General features: G+C 41.3%; 1 protein-coding gene across 1 annotated transcript in view; it reads right to left on the bottom strand.

Annotated features, from left to right (window-relative positions):
• hsd17b2 (hydroxysteroid (17-beta) dehydrogenase 2) overlaps positions 1 to 17,713 on the bottom strand; it is a 42,381-nt gene extending 24,668 nt beyond the window's left edge. Inside the window, exons 1-2 of the mRNA XM_073070316.1 lie at positions 17,167 to 17,713; positions 7,285 to 7,497 (exon numbers count right to left, since the gene is read on the bottom strand). Of these exons, the coding sequence (XP_072926417.1) occupies positions 7,285 to 7,497; positions 17,167 to 17,428 (475 nt within the window). The 5' untranslated portion in view covers positions 17,429 to 17,713. The remainder of the gene's footprint in view (positions 1 to 7,284; positions 7,498 to 17,166) is intronic.
• Between the last annotated feature and the right edge of the window lie 237 nt (positions 17,714 to 17,950).

Below are 17,950 nucleotides of genomic sequence, written 5' to 3'. Positions count from 1 at the left end.
TTAGATCAGCAAATGTGTGGATGACACCAATACTGGGATGTACTGGACCGAGGAAGACTATCAAAGCTTACAGCACAATCTGGACCAGCTGGACTGAAAAATGGCATACGGAATTTAATGCAGTCAAGTGTGAGGTGTGGCACTTTGGGAGGGCACACCAAGGTAGGTCTTACACAATGAATGTTAGTGCACTGAGGAATGGAATAGAACAAAGGGATGTGGAAATACCGGACCATAATTCATTAAAAGTGGCATCACAGATTGATAGGGTTGTAAAGAAAGCTTTTGGCACATTGGCCTTCATAGATCAAACTATCAAGCACAGGAGATGGGATGTTATATTGAAGTTGTATAACATGTTAGTGAGGCCTGATTTTGAGTATTATATGCAATTTTGGTCACCTACCTACAGAAAAGATGTAAATAAAGTTGAAAGAGTACAGAGAAAATTTACAAGTTCGCTGCTGGATCTGGAGGACCTGAGTTATATGGAAAGATTGAACTGGTTAGGATGTTATTCCTTGGAATGTAGAAGATTGAGTGATTTGATCAAGATATACAAAATTATCAGGGGTATGGATAGGGTAAATGCAAATAGGCTTTTTCCACTGAGATTGGGTGGGACTAAAACTAGAAGTCATGAACTAAGGGGGGAAGCTGAAAAGTTTAAGTGGAAAGTTTTCTTCACTCAGAGCATGGTGAAAGCATGGAACGAGCTACCAGCGCAAATGGTGCATGCAAGCTCGATCTCAACCTTTAAGAGAAGCTTAGTAGGTAAATGGTTGGTAGGGGTATGGAAGGCTATGGTCACTGAGGTGTAGGTTGATGGGAGTAAGTGGTTTAAATGGCTCAGCACAGAATGGATGGGCTGAATGGCCCATTTCTGTGCTGTACTTTTCTATGACTCTATGCGTCTAAGAGTTGGGGAGTATTACCAGGGAAGTCTTCGAACATTGACTGTTCTATGTAGTAAACAAGAGGCAGGCAAAGCAGGGCCCATGCAGTTGCCCACGGCTACCCTCAAACTATGAAGTTTGAATAAAATGGGAAGAGCCGAAGGAAAATTGTTGAAGGTGAGGACCAGTTCTACCAGACAGAGGAGGGTGGTGGCTGTGGAGGGGCATTGGTTGATTCTTTTTTCAAGAAAGAAGCAGAGAGCTTTGAGGCAGTCAGGGCCAGTGAACTGAAAATTACTGAGGAGATTGGGGACCTGAGAAATATCGTGGATGTGGGTGGGAAGGGACTGAACCAAGTGGGATAGAATGGAATTGAGATATGAAGATGCAATTTCAGTGGGGCAGCAGCAAACAGAGACAATAGACCTACCCAGACAGTCCAGTTTGTGGATTTTGGGAAGGAGGTAGAAGCAAGCAGTGCAGGAAGGGGAACTGAGTTTGATTAGAATTCTCCGGAGTTGATGAGGTCAGTGATGGTGTTGGAGACAGTTTTCTGATGGTCCGAAGTGGGGTCCTCTTCAAGGGGTAGCTACAAGGAGGTGTCTGAGATGTGCTGCCTGGCTTCAGCAAGTTAGAGGTCAGGGCACCACACTACAACAGCACCCCCTTTGTCTGGGGGTTTGATAGTTAGGTTGGGATTGGTGTGGAGAGAGTAGTGGGCAGTGCGTTCAGAAGGGGTAAAGTTCAACAAGAAGGGAGCAGTACTGAAGTTGAGACAATTGATTTCTCGTTGGTAATTTGAAATGAAAAAATCCAGAGCAGGCAGAGAGTCAGAGTGGGGTGTCCAAGAAGAGGAAGAGGGATGAAGACAGGAGAAGGAATTATTCCTGTGGGGTGTAGAATCCTTGCCAAAGAATTGGGTTCAGAGATGGAGGCGACGGAAGAAGAACTTGACGTTGTGGCGGAGTGGAACTCACTGAGGTGCAGATGAAGGGGGACAAAGGTAAGGCCCTTGCTGAGGACAGAACAATCTATCTCAGTGGTATGCAAATGTACTTAAGTAATTCAAACACAAATAAAGATTAAGTAGGGTCAACAAGCTTTAAATTATATTCAGATTCTGACTAAAAATGTAAATCTATTTAATGTACAACAGGAGAATGATGCCTAAAGTTATGGACCTCATAATGAACTATTCTACTGAAACTGAATTAACATAATGTGTTGAATGATTAATAGAGAATGAACTAATGACTCCTATTAAGTTAAGTATGATATCTTTGCAAATGTGAACATCATGTAATGTTTGGGAAGTTGTACATTCCTCAGTTACCTGTAGTTACTGGCTTTAAGGAACAAGTCACTGAAACAGGAAGCAATTTAAATACATAAATATATGCAAATTTCTCAGGATAGGGTTATAAATTGGCAGTGTTCTTCAATTTCAAATGCAGTGCTTTTTATAACATTTCAATGAGTAAATTGGACAGATTTTTTCCCTTAAAAATAGTGGTTTATGATTAGCAATTAATATCGACATAATGCATTAATTTGCACAATAATTTTGGTCACTGTGCCAAATAGCATGTAGCTGTAGATCAGAGAGCATGCAGTAGCAAACAAGAATGATCTAAAAGGAAATCAAACCTTGTCTGGAAGGTAGAGATTGCTGAAATTACGGAAACACAAAGAAGGGCAAGGAAACAAAATGTGAAGAGGATATTTGGAGATTACAGAGAGATATAGATGAGTTTTGTGAGTACAAGTGGGAAGATGATGTGAAGTTTTCCATCTTGTCAAGATAATTTATACAAAAACATTTTATCTAAATGTTGAGATTACAGAGCTTCAACAATTTATTCGCCATGAAGGAATTAAAATATGTAAAAAGAACATCTAAGTAGAATGACTCAAGGTAAACTAAATGTCTTTGTTCTTGCCATGCTCTGGAAGGGATGGAGACTGCCATTTCGTGAAATCTCTGCAACCTCCATTTTGAGAACTCATTTAGATCAAAGCATTTAAACATGGACACAATGAAGCCCCAACTGCTAAACTAAGAAACTAGAGATAATTTTCATAGCTTTCTGTCAGAGACTCCAAAAATAAGAATATTTTAGCCATTATGGCCTTTCTGAGTGTTTATGCTGAGGAACACTTTGGGCTCTTCTTCCATCTCCATCTGTAGGTAGACCTCAGCTAAGTCCACTTTGCTGAAGTGTCCTCCTCCAGAAAGGTCTATAAAGATATCCTCTATCCTGGGTAGAGGGTGTTGATCTACTTTCATTACTGGATGGATGGTGATCTTAAAATCACCACAAATCTTGACAAACACATTCATCTTGGCTACTGAGACCACTGGCATTGCCATAGGCTCCACCCAACACTGGAAGAATTCCTTCAGCTTCCATATGATCTAACTCACTAGCTACTTTATCACGGATGATATAAGGCACCAGACAGGCTTTGTAAAATTTGAGTGTGGTATTTTCATTTAACACTATTTTACCCTTAATGTGTTTGAGTTTTCCAATGCCATCCTTGAACACCGCTGCGGCGACATCCAGTGTGGTTCTTAATTTGCTTTCAGTTGACTCTATTGCAGGGGGCGAGGCATGCAAATGGTGGATGGATTTCCCATCAAGTTGTGGTTGTCCCAGCACGCACCCACAATGCTGGTCCTCCTGTTTTTACCCATGTACAGCCCAATGTGGCTTGTTGGTTGTAGCATTTCGCAGCTCCAAATGCCATTACCACAAGAGTTATCTTTTCTTCAGTGTAAGTTCTTAGTTGGATATCTGCAGGCAGCAGTTCGGTATCTAAATATTCAAACTCATTATGTGGAATGACTGAAACAGCCAAGCCAGCATCCAATTCTGTTTTAATTAATTGACCATTTATTCTGTTACAAGACATATTGCTTGTCTATTGTTAGTTTCACATTGTAAATCGCAAGGTTACTCAGTTCTGTGTCACTCTCATCAGATTTTTCATTAACAGCATGTAGATTAGAGCTTTTTGAAAATGCAGCTTGACTTTTTAAATCATTTCATCTTCCCTGTGCAGACTATTTATTTTTGTCTGCCTAACAGCTCTTTGTATGTGTCCTACTTTGTTGCATTTTCTGCCAGTTTCAGCTTCAAAACTGCATTGGACAGGCATATGACAGCCCCTGCCACCACGGTCACACAATTTGTTCAGCCAGTCCTATCTCTGTTTAGATGTTGCAATTTTGTTTATGCTCACTTTGATTCCTGACTACAACTCAGTTGTGTCTCTGTCTGCTGTTTCCATTGATACGGCTATTTCAACTGCTCTTTTAAATGCAAATTGGGAGCTGCATTCTTCCAAGATTCCACAATCTAAATTATCTCTTAGTGCATCATTAAGCCCATTACTTAACTGAGAATGCTCAGCCAACTTCGTCATTTCAGATGGATTCCCCTGCTTTTTGATTCCACTTATGACGCCTAATTGTTGTTCAGTCATTAAGTTGAGTCCAACTCATGACCTGATGAAAGATGATTGCCAGGCCTTTCTTCTGTACAGGTACTGCTGCTGCCCAGGTTGGGAATCAGCTGGGTTTGAACTCAGGACAATCTGCCTTTAAGTCCAGTGCTGATGCCGCCACACCACCAACCGGCCATGAAGCCTGTAGCATCTCTGCCCCCTACATCCAGTCTCTCAGCCACACATTAATATGCTTGATCATGCTATTCTTGCACTCATTAGCATGTGGCACAGGCAGCAATCCTGAGACCTCTACCCTAGAAGTCCTGCCTTTCAGCTTCCTACCGAACTCCCTGAATTCTCTCTTCAGGATCTCCTCCCTTTTTCTACCTACATCATTGGTATCAACATGTACCAAGACTTCCGGCTGTTCACCTTCTCCCTTCAGAATACTCGGCACCTGATCCGAGACATCCCGTACCCTGGCAGCTGGGAGGCAACACACCTGGAATCCCCTATGACTGCCGCATTCCTCATCTTCCCTCTGCACCATGGAACCAGGCTCAGTGCCAGGGGCCCAATCTCCATGGTCGTCCTCTGTCAGGTCATCCCTTTCAACCGCATCCAAAATGAGATAATGATTACTGAGGGGGATGGCCACAGGGGTGCTCTCTACTATCTGAGCTCTTTCCCTCACTTCCCTAACCGTCACACACTTAACTAAATTCTGCAGCCTCGGGGTGCCTAACTGCCTGTAGCTCCTAAATTTATTCAGTTCATTTGAATTCAATTATTCAGTTTCAAAGATGCTGCCTGAACTGCTGAGTTCCTCCAGCATTTTGTGTGTGCTGTACTGGTTAGACTATAGTTTTTAGGTCATCACGTTGCAGAAAGATGAGATCATTCTACAACGAGTGCAGAAGAGATGTGTGATGATATTGAGTTTGCTGACTGAAAACTTCTAAACTCATACAAAGTTATTAAACCCCATATGATATAGTTATGGGTACTCTAACGAAAAGGAGCTGTTACCACTTTGTCTTCAAAGACTAGTTCACTTCCCTGTTTATCCTCCACAGTGAATTTAGCTGCCATGATTTGAGCAGTGAGACCCCTCCCTACCAAGAAGGAAATATTTGCAGATAACAAAGTAATTTAAACACAGTTCATTTATTTTTAGTGATACATGTTTAAATTTATATAAAATTGTTAAAACACATTAAAAACTCACAGAGGATGCTTATCTTATAAAAAAATTTCAAATTACAAACAATTTCTAAAGCACAAAGGGTTTCCAAAATACAGATACAATTCCTATAAGCTTAAAAGACATACCAGTGAGTTGCTGATGAATGAATCATCCATCGCAGAAGTCAAGTACAGACGAATGGATTCTAGTTCCCCGTCCTTCTATCATTCTTCTTGATGTTCCTGGCCATTCCTAATAAGCCTGACCCTCTCTTACATTTGTACTATTTTTTTCTCCCCACTTGGGTGACTTCACACACATTTGACATTTTTTTAGATACCTTTTTCACATAGATGGTCTAAAGGCTTCTGGAGACAAAGATACTCAGATAACCATAATCAAAGCTGTGAAATTAATTCTTTAAGCACTTAAACCTTCCAACTATTAATAGATCAGCTATTTATTGTGTTCAGTAATGATATCAATCTGGTCTGCAAGCTTACAATTTAGCCAGTGAATGCCAATCACTGGTTTGATTTAAGCCAATTACTGTAGCCCATTGTCTTACATTTAGTCTCATGCTCTGGGCCAGCAAGATGTGCTCTATAGATGGTGCTGTTTGTTTGGAAAGCTATCCTTTTAACTTCAGACTGATTATTGCTTGCGGTTTACATTAAGAACTGAAGACTGGCTCCCATTTATGACAAGGAGCTAATCAAAGAATATTAGTTGGAAGTTTAACCTACTTAAAAGCAACACTTTAATCTTTAGAAGAGTTAGCTGCTATGTTTAGAAAGCTGAGCTTGGCAGAAGAGAAAGGCCCCCTGCCCCTGGTTCCATCACAGGTTCACCAGAACGTTGCCTGGAATAGAAGACTTTACTTATAAAGAGAGGTTGCTTAAGATGGGACATTTTTCACTCGAGTTAAGGAGGCTGAGGGAAACCTTTTAGAGGCTTATAAAATTATAAGGGGCATAGAAAAAGCAGACATCACAATCACTTTCTAAGGGTAGAATTGTTTCAAAATATAGGACATAGAGAGGAGACATAGTTATAGGTGCGTCTTTGATGATGGGTTTCAACCCAAATGTGTCAACTGTCTACTTCCCTCTGTAGATGCTACCTGACCCACTGAGTTCCTTCAACATGTTGCTTCAGATTTCCCGCTCTCTTGTGTCTCAATATTTACAGGTAACCTGAGAGGGAATATTTTCACACAGAGATAGTTATATGGAACAAGTTGCCAGAGAGCTTGTTTTAGGCAGGCACAATCCTAGTGCTTGAAAAACATTTGGACAGGTACGTGGATAAAGAAGGAGTAGAGGGTCACGGGTCAAATGCAGGAAAATGGGATTAGTGTCGATAGGCATTTATGTGCTGCATACTCTCTCTAAGATTAGACTTAAGTACAGTATTTGATAGCCTGGTTAATATTTACATATTCTCATGTTTCTGTCAATGAGTATTATTACACAATTTATATAGGACGGTCAAGATTTCACTTCTTGAAAGAAATCCATACTTACGATCCAGTCACATCCAGTTTAGCATACCACACTTTGTGTTTTCACATATTCCTCTCCAAGCTAATTTTCAGACTTTTCTCAAAACAAAGGAAATCAGAAGCTAAAGCAAAGTTTGCTTTACAAATATGGAAGTGTAAGGGAATGTTTAACTCCATCCACACACTGACACTTCAGTGCAACTAAAGCAAAACTAAATGACTGATATAATGTACTTAGCACCAACCTTTGTCCTTCAGCTGAGCTTTTACAAACTCAAAGACTTCCGATATCTGCTGCGAATTTGTGACATCCATCTGCAGCACTGTGAGCCTGTCTGACCCACACTTCTTCAAGTCCTGAGCTCCAGGCCCATCAAGGAAGAGAACACCAGCAAATACAATGAAGCCTAGTTCATCCAGGTATTTTGCCAGTGCATGACCGAATCCAGAATCACATCCTGTTTTATGATAGAAACAAAAGATAGTGTAACTTCTGCAGGAAGCAGATCCTATGTACGAGAGGTGATTGATAAGTTCGTGGCCTAAGGTAGAAGGAGTCAATTTTCGAAAACCTTGGCACATTTATTTTTCAACATAGTCCCCTCCTACATTTAAACACTTAGTTCAGCAGTCATGGATCATATGGGTCCCTTCTTTGTAGAAGTCGGCATCTTGGACCTCCAGTAAGTGGTCCACAGCATGGGTGATTGATAAGTTCGTGGCCTAAGGTAGAAGGAGATGGGTTATACAACTCTTGATACATGTACATGCAGTTCAACTCTGAGTGATTATGCAGAAAGTTTGAAGTTAATAACTTTTGTGGTATTTCTGTTTCAGATAATTAAAAATTGCAGGTAAGCACTGTCTGAGAAAATGGACAACATTGGCCTCTGTACAGTCATCCGCTACCTTGGTCTCAAGGGCTTATCATCCAAGGAGGTCATGGTGGTCAGCACTAGAGGAGGGTGAAAAAATAAAAGTGCTAGGTTTTCTAAAATTGACTCTTCTACCATAGGCCACGAACTTATCAATCACCCCTCGTATTGCAGACTACATCCTTTCTGAAATGACACATGATACAAAATTTTAATTTGAATGGAAATGTATCAGGAAAGATCTCTATAACATGATCAACCAAAAGCACTTATGGCATCTGAGGTTGTGTTCAGAACAAAAACAAAACACCCAGTGTATTTTTAGGAAGGAACTCCTCATGTCAAATGTACAGACAGAATTTTAATGGATTACAGGATAGAGACCACTTTTTCCAGGTCCAAGTTCAACTTTTTACATTTACATCCTCTGAATTTAGCAGTGAGGTTTATCACCAAGAGTGTTCCATCTATTCCAACAAACATTACTTTAGCTCTTTCCTTTAAAGTCAACTCCAAATTTTTTAAAAACTGCAAATGCTGTAAATCTTAAGTATTTTTTAAAATGGAAGCTTCCTGCAATTCAGGCTCTGATGAGAGGTCTTCAGGGAAGGTACATATTGGAAGAAAGTCATGTGTACTCAGCACGTTCTAGATATGAGGAGACTGGCAAAATGCAAAAGAGTTCCAATGAGAGTTCCATGGAAATGAACAAATTTTTGACGTGGTTTCAGGCCACGAAAAGGAAGGGGCAAGGCATCTGAATAAAAAGGTGAGAGGTGTGGACAGATAGCCAGAAGCTGATAGGTGAATTCAGGTGGGTGGGAAAGATAAAGAGCTCAAGGGGAAGGAATCTGATAGGAGTGGAGAGTGGACCATCAGAGAAAGGGAAAGAGGAGGGGCACCAGGGGCAGGTGATAGGCAGCCGAGAAGAGACCAGAGTAGGAAATAGCAGGAGGGGGAGGGGAAGAATTTTTCAACCAGAAGGAGAAACCAATATTCATTTCATCAGATTAGAGACTACCCAGATGGAATACTACTTAAAAATATTAATATTTTTAAGAAATTACAATACTGGTCTTCTCAAGCTTGCAGCAGGGTTCTGTTCCTGAGAACAGTTAATAACCTGGACAGTTTGCAAGTTGCAGATGAGGCCACGAACCTAGTTCCCAGGTAGTAGAAGATACCTGCAGTCTGTAGCAGCCAGCACATCCACCTGCTGGTCTCCATAATGGTTGTTCAGATGCACATAAATCAGACATTTGTAAACTGGGAAAGACCTGTTCTATGTAACAGTCACGTGTACTTAAAAGTTATACACTTAAATTGCTAACTCAGGCATCTCTCCTCTTTATTGAAAGTACACTTAATCTATGTTCCAGGTGCAACTTTTTTGGAAGGATTAAGGACAATTCTAGTTTACGTGAAGGGTTTCACAAGAGATTGCCAGGTTCTGTTAGGAATCATTACTTGGAGAGTGAACAGCGTTGGACAGCCAACTATGGGTTAACTAAAATGAGAACTCTTCTTCAGGAAATAAAACCTGAACACGATGTTTAACTTCCAGCTGATACCTTTTGGCTAGAAAAAAACAATCATTCTGATTCTGTCCCATTGAAACTACATAAGGAAAGACAATCGATGAATATTCCTAGTATTGGCACATTGCTAAAGGTGTTTTCCTGCCACTTACTGCACAGTTTAGAAGATAATCTGTTTGTCACTTAACCAGTAATTGCATAGTCCAAGAGGTCTCCTTCAAGAGAGTCACAAAAGGAGTATAGTTTAAGTGTTTGGCTTTTGGAACCAATGTTGAATATTCAAAGAGGTTCTGATAGTTGGGATGTGTGACCATTGTAAATATGTAATTCTATAAATTTACCTCACTATATTTCAAATGGTAAATTAAGTAGGAGATTATAACAATTGATGAAGTGTCTCGGCCTGAAATGTAGACTGGTTACTCTTTTCCATAGATGCTGCCTCTAGCATTTTGAGTGTGTTACATAGCAATTGAAACTCCAGCTTATCTTTTAATGTTATCTTTGTGCCGCTCCCTCCTGGACGTTTGCTTTGTAAATAAAGACTTATATTTCCCAGTTACAGCTCCCGCGTGACTCAATTTTAATCAGTCACAATAAGGGGGATATTAGAACAAATCAGACTGGTAAGTTGTGATAATCACCACTCCACAGCCACCCTCAACTCAGGAAAATTCATGGCCCAAGAATAAACAGCATTGGGAATGGCATTGAGAAACTCCAGTCCCTTTGTCAGGAGCACAAAGCAAGTAGTGCCAAAGCCTATGGACTTCACATTGGCCTCATTAGTCACCTCTGAACTTAGAAAACTGCAATGGTTGTCATCGCCAGAACCAAGGGATATCCTAAAAAGAAGGCAAAGGATTGAAAAGAACTCCAACTGTAAAATGCCCTTCATTACAGATTTATTCAAAAGAAGGCAAAACACCCTTCTTCACATTTGGAACATTTGGAAATCTGCCTCTAGGGAGGTGGGTCTGCGAAAATAGCACAGAATAATGATATTTTAGCCTCTTTGTTTGCATATTTAATTAAGACATTTCCACTAATGTTCACAAAAGTAAAGGTTAGTCCAATTGTGAGAAGTTGCTGACAATTCAATTGCCGCAGAACAGAGGAACTTTGCGCTTCAGGTTTAGATACACAATCAAGCTGAGAGTCAAAGACAAGGAAAAATCAAGCAGCACGGTCTAAGAGCAAACACAATCATGTAAGCCAAAGGAACTTTTACCTGTCTCGACTTCACACATGACACAAGTCTTACATTTCAGAATGATTCAGTAACAGCTTCTCCCCATCCACCCATTCACCATCAGATTTCTGAACAAGCCATGGAACTATTAATCCTCTTTCTTGCATAAGTTATTTATTTTTTGTAATTCATTGAACTGTACTGCTGCTGTAACTGAACACATTTCATGACACCCAAGTCATTAATGATAAATTTGATTCTGTTTCTCAACCTGTCCAAAACAAGGAGAGAGTCATTTTAACAAGCCCATTTAATAGTTAAAAGACCTACCACTTCTTAAAGGGAGAATGAACTGCAGTACGTACATATTTTTAAATTCTCACCTGGCTTCCATGTGATTGATTTATCACCATCAGAAGTACTAGGACATGGAACTATTGCCAGGTACAGTATATCCTTCCAATATCTTGGTTCTGTACATGAAGATCCTACTCACTTTGAATGGCACCTTGGCTTTTGTCCTTGAAGGAAGTGGGAACAAGAAATGTCTTGTCTTTCCACACTGCAGCAAGCTGATATCCCGTCACGTGTAGTAACAGCAGCCAAAGGTGGGAGGCAGGCGGAAGAAAAATCAATGGATGTTATTTGTATCGGGTATTATTGAGAGTCTGGCTTCTGGATATCCTAAGGAATTGCGCTGTCTTCCTTTTCACTTTCTTAAATCTTACACCACCATGCAATGTGCTACTGCTTTGAATAATTACAACTTTTTCATACAACTGCACAGTGTGAATGGAGAAGGACAAAATGGGGAGGACACCCTCAACGTGAGTAGGATCTTCATGTACAGAACCAAGATATTGGAAGGATATACTGTACCTGGCAATAGTTCCATGTCCTGGTACTTCTGATGGTGATAAATCAATCACATGGAAGCCAGGTGAGAAAATTGGGCAAAGAAGAGATATAAAAATGAGGCAATATGGATCCTAAATGATGCAGTAGCCACAGTTCTACATACTATCCTTACACATCTGTAGAAAAAGGATGCTTATGTGAAAATGCTGTTCTTGGACTACAGTTCAGAATTTAATACTTTTAATTCCCTCCAAGGAGTTCAAAAACCTTGGCTTTCAACCTGCCTCGTACAGCTGGATCCTGGACTTACTGTCAGATCGCCGGCAGGTGGTAAAAGTGGGCTCCCTCACCTCTGGCCCTCTGACCCTCAAAACAGGTCAAGGCTGTGTCCTAAGCCCCCTCCTTTACTCTCTATATACCGATAACTGTGTTACCATCCACAGCTCCAATCGGCTACTTAAATTTGCTGACAATATTACATTGATTAACCTAATCTCAAATAATAATGAGGCAGCCTACAGAGAAGAAGTCATTGCCTTGACACAGCGGTGTCAAGAAAACAACGTCTTCCTCAATGTCACAAACACAAAGGAGCTGGTTGTGGACTACAGGAGGAATGGAGACAAGCTAACCCCTCTTGACAGCAATGGATCTGGGGTTAAGGGGATGAACAACTTTAAGTTTTTCGGCATACACATCACCAAGGATTTCACGTGGTCTGTACATATCGGCTGTGCGGTGAAAAAAGCACAACAGCACCTCTTCCACCTCAGACAGTTGAGGAAGTTTGGTATGGGCCCCCAAATCCTAAGAACTTTCTACAGGGGCACAATTGAGAGCATCTTGACTGGCTGCATCACTGCCTAGTATGGGAACTGTACTTTCCTCAATCGCAGGACTCTGCAGAGAGTTCTGCGGACAGCCCAGTGCATCTGTAGATATGAATTTCCCACTATTCAGGACATTTACAAAGACAGGTGTGTAAAAGGGGTCCGAAGGATCACTGGGGTCTCAAGTCATCCCAACCACAAACTGTTCCAGCTGCTACCATCCGGGAAACGGTGTTACAGCATAAAAGCCAGGACCAACAGGCTCCGGGACAGTTTCTTCCACCAGGTCATCAGACTGATTAATTCACACTGATACAATTGTACTTCTGTGTTATATTGACTGTGCTGTTGTACATACTATTTAGATAGATAGATAGATAGATAGATAGATAGATAGATAGATACTTTATTCATCCCCATGGGGAAATTCAACTTTTTTCCAATGTCCCATACACTTGTTGTAGCAAAACTAATTACATACAATACTTAACTCAGTAAAAAATATGATATGCATCTAAATCACTATCTCAAAAAGCATTAATAATAGCTTTTAAAAAGTTCTTAAGTCCTGGCGGTAGAATTGTAAAGCCTAATGGCATTGGGGAGTATTGACCTCTTCATCCTGTTGAGGAGCATTGCATCGATAGTAACCTGTCGCTGAAACTGCTTCTCTGTCTCTGGATGGTGCTATGTAGAGGATGTTCAGAGTTATCCATAATTGACCGTAGCCTACTCAGCGCCCTTCGCTCAGCTACCGATGTTAAACTCTCCAGTACTTTGCCCACGACAGAGCCCGCCTTCCTTACCAGCTTATTAAGACGTGAGGCGTCCCTCTTCTTAATGCTTCCTCCCCAACACGCCACCACAAAGAAGAGGGTGCTCTCCACAACTGACCTATAGAACATCTTCAGCATCTCACTACAGACATTGAATGACGCCAACCTTCTTAGGAAGTACAGTCGACTCTGTGCCTTCCTGCACAAGGCATCTGTGTTGGCAGTCCAGTCTAGCTTCTCGTCTAACTGTACTCCCAGATACTTGTAGGTCTTAACCTGCTCCACACATTCTCCATTAATGATCACTGGCTCCATATGAGGCCTAGATCTCCTAAAGTCCACCACCATCTCCTTGGTCTTGGTGATATTGAGACGCAGGTAGTTTGAGTTGCACCATATTACAAATGACTAGAAATTGCACGTTGCCCATTTAGAAGGAGACGTAATGTGAAGATTTTTACTCCTCATATACATGAAGGATGTAAGTAATAAGGTCAATTCAGTTCAATAAATATCCTGCAGTCTATCTGTGAAGCCAAGAGAATCACAGCTACAGAAAGGTTTTCTGGCCCTTTCCTGTCCAAGAGTCCAGTGCCTATCAGCAGCCTGAGGTCCTAGTGTCCGATGAGCCGAGCGTGGCCGTTCAAATTGTAATCATGATGCAAACAGTCTGGCATGACAATGTGATCCCCTACTTACTCCCGTCAAAGTGCTGTGACCACTGAAATAAACAGGCTTTCAGACATCCATCATCACTACACCAGTCTAAAACACTTCCACTGCCCCAATAGTTCTGATTTCCTCAAAGTGGAAATCAGATCCATTTCCTTTCGATTTCAAGCAATGCGCACAAAAGGCTGGAGGAAATCAGCAGGCCAGGCAGCATCGATGGAAAAAAAGTACAGTCGACATTTCGGGCTGAGGGTCCTCCTGACCTGCTCAGGTTCTCCAGCATTTTGTGCGTGTTGCTTGGATTCCCAGTATCTGCTGATTGTCTCTCGTTTGCCCTTTGGATTTCAGTTTATCGGAAATTCTCTGAGGTGTTCCGAGGGTGTCAGTTTGCTTTAAAGTATGATGCTGTCCAAATCAAATAGTTGAAAAAAAATTCAACACTGAACCTGTTTGTTAGCTTATTGTGTTTAGTTGTTCAGCTCAGTTCTATGCACACAACTCTATCAGTAATTTATCATGACAGTTGGCAAAAGTCCACTGAAAATCAGATAACATGAAAAGAATATTAAATTAAGTAGTCTCATTAGTACACTTGCTTTGGTCACCAACTACTGAGGAATAGATTCTACACAAACTCTAACGATGGCAACAGCCAACAGCTCTTTTCACATTTCACCATACTTCTCTGGTAATCCAACCATGTTTCCCTCCTTCCTCACTCCTCAAAGTTCAAACTACATTTATTTTTAAAGTACATATATGTCACCGTACACAACCCTGAGTTGCATTACCTTATGGGTATACTCAATAAATCAGTAATGGAATACCCAACCTATTACCTTGCCCAACCAGATAATGCTAAGATTCATATATTTCAGATGGTGTCATAATAGTTTCAAGATTTTAGGAACCCAATGAATTTGAAAACTATGGAATTAGGCAGTTCGTCACAACCTTTACTACACTTTGGCAGAGGTAAACAAAGTGAAACAGGATGTTTTTCAAGACTGAACTGATTCACAGTCAGTTTAAAACTGGGGAGTCGCAAAGCCAAAGTTGGCCCACTGAATCTACCCGGGCAGTACAGGTCTTTGCATGCTTCTTTTCTGGTTCACTGGTTTAGACAGAAATTTTCTTAACACTAGATTGAACGGGTGTTCCTCACCAGTGGATTAGCAGTTGAAATTCACGTAGTGCCTTTAACCTTGTCAAAAGTATTAAGGTATTTCAGACATCCCACCTCTCCCAGAAGTTTCCGGCATTTTGATAGCGGCTCCCTGACGCCTCAAATAATATACAAAATGCCGGAATTTTATATAAATATATATAAGAGAGAGGGAGAGGGAGAGGGAGAGGGAGAGGGAGAGGGAGAGGGAGAGGGAGAGGGAGAGGGAGAGGGAGAGGGAGAGGGAGAGAGAGAGAGAGAGAGAGATAAATCCAGATTGGTCTCTCTTTGTGCTAAGTAGACCTATCAGCTTTCTTTTTACAGTCGACCCCTCTCCCTCTTTCATTGTCAGCTGTCTCACAAAACGCTTGTGAATCTGATGTCTTGCAAAATTAACAAATTCATTGACACAGACTGCTGTGAGGTTGAGACTTCTGGCAAAATGCTCAAATCTGCCAAGCAAGCCACATCACAGTACAAGGAAAGTTTACAAAAGAAATAGTAAAGCTATTTGCTTTAGCATTTAGCTATTAGCATTGAGACTACCAACAAAGTACTCAACAAGGAATATATATATATCTATATATCTCACACACACTGTGTGTGTGTGTGTGTGTGTGTGTGTGTGTGTGTGTGTGTGTGTGTGTGTGTGTGTGTGTGTGTAAATAGTTTCAAAATGTGATCAAATAAATTGTTGTGTTCTTTCATAATCAAATATCCTATATTTAAATTACTGGACTAGATATTCTTAGTTAAAATTGTGTAGATATTATTTCTCCATAGACGTAGATAGTATGCAGCAATAATATCTAGGTCCATGGAGAATGAGAACTTCTATCTTCTAGACAGTAGAAATTGTTGGTAATCATGGTTTTGGCAAAATTATTGCCACAATATCAATTATTATGCATTCTGTGAGATTCCTTAATTCATTCCTAAAATATCTCAAAAACAGCATTTTAATAATAATCTTTCTCAAAATATACAAACTGATATGAAGGAGGCAGCTTGTCAACAACAAAACTTTGTCATGTTATCAGTTTTGAGACAGATCAACTGTTTTTCTACATTCTTGAATTTTTAACTCCAACAATCCACCCAATAACTTAAGTTACAAGATCATTCCAAAATAGTGAGGCTAGTCAGTGCAGATGAAGAGTCTTGATCTGAAATGGTGACCATCCATTTCTCTCTAAGGATGATGTCTGAGCAACACCTCCCCCCACAACCCCAACCCCACTGCACTTGCTCATTTTTTTAAAAATCATTGTTATTCTAAAGGCTTGACAGGGAACCAAATGCACTTTGAAAAGAGACAAGTAGAAGACTTGACTTTCTTCCTATACTAATGAACAAGAGCAATCCAGTAGCTAATTCCACACTCAGTAGAGTTAAATGCAGGCTTAGAGTCTGTGTTATTAACATAAAACAATCCAGCACAGGAATAAATCCCTCAGCATATGAATGCTTGTGATGAACATGCCAATTTTAACTAATCCCTCCCGCCTGCATATGGTCAATATCCCTCCATTCTCTGCCTGTTTGTGTGTTTCTCTGAACGTCTCTTTAATGTTGTTACGGTGTCTGCTTCCAGTCAATATCAATGTATTCCAGCACCTCCCTCTGCCTGTGTAAATAAACTTGCCTCGTAAATCTCCTTTAAACTTTCCCCCTCTCACCTTATAGATAAGCCCTTGTATTTGACAGTTGCACCCTGGAAGAAAGACTTTTAATTGTGCAGCTATATCTATGCCGCTTATAATTATTTATATATATGTGTTACCACTCAGCCTCTGACACTCCAGAGAAAAAAAATTGAACTTGGTCAGTCTTCTCCTTATAACTAATAGTCTCAAATCCTGATGTCTTCTACACCACATCCTTCCTGCAATGTGGCAACCAGAACTGCACAGAATACTCCAAACTAAAGTTTTACACAACTTTTATACTTAACATCCCGAGTGATGAACATAAATTATGCCACACACCTTCTTTACCACGTGTTGCCACTTTCAGGGAACGATTAATTTGCACCCCAAGATTCCTCTGTATTTTAATGCTCTAAAGGGTCTTGCCATTTAATGTATACTTTCCTCTTACGCTTGACCTCCCAAGGTGAAACGCTCAGGTTTTGGAGTTGCGCTCATCGTTCAGTCTCGCTGACTGAAAGCGAAGACACAGAGTGTCGACGGCTTGAAAGGGAACAGCCCGCCTCACTTACCCGTGATGAGAACGGCCTTCTCCTGGACAGGTAGCAACCCGGGCGTGGGTAGTTTCCAGTAGGCGAGCAGACAAGCCAGGGAGAAGAGACAGAAACCGAGATAGCCAGGCGTCACCCTGTAACACAGGGTCTCGAAAAGGAGGAGGAGCAGGAGACCCAGAGCAGTTCCTCGCCCAAACTTCAGCTCCTGCTTCAGCAGTAACCGAAGCACCGCGCCGCCGAAAGCTGCAGTGACCAGAGTGTAGAGCAGTGGGAAGAGCATGTTGGCCAGCTGATTCTAGTGCTTGACAGCTCCTTTGCTCCCTTTCTTTCCTCCCCTCTCTCTTCTACCCTCACCTTTTCTTCGCTCCCTCCCACTCCTCCTCCTTCCTCTCACTTTTTTCTATCCCTCTTTCCCTCTCTCGTTCTCTCGCACCCTCCTTTCCTTCACCTCTCTCCCCGCTTCTCTCGTTGCCTCTTATTCCTTTGCTCCCTGCTTCCTTTCCTTCCTCACCCCCTCCAATGCTGATCACTCCTCTCTTCGCAGACACTTAGCAGGAAGAGGTGCCGCGCTCCCCATTCTAAGCGCCACCCTCAGAAACAACCTCCCACTCCGCAGTCTCTTGTTACCGCCTACCACTCCGAGCTCCCTACAGACGCATTCACCAACTCACTGGACTGGAAAAACACCGAAGGCAAAACCCCGCCCAAAGACGGATGAGGAGATAAGAAGGTTCAGATTGATCTAGTAACAGATCTCACGTAGGCATTGTGAAGGCACGCACGCGAAAAGGGCAAACAAATT

This window comes from Hemitrygon akajei, chromosome 17 (assembly GCF_048418815.1).
Source record: "Hemitrygon akajei chromosome 17, sHemAka1.3, whole genome shotgun sequence".
NCBI lineage: Eukaryota > Metazoa > Chordata > Chondrichthyes > Myliobatiformes > Dasyatidae > Hemitrygon > Hemitrygon akajei.
The sequence above is the reverse complement of the archived record's forward strand: the minus strand, read 5'-3'. Positions and strand labels throughout refer to the sequence as shown.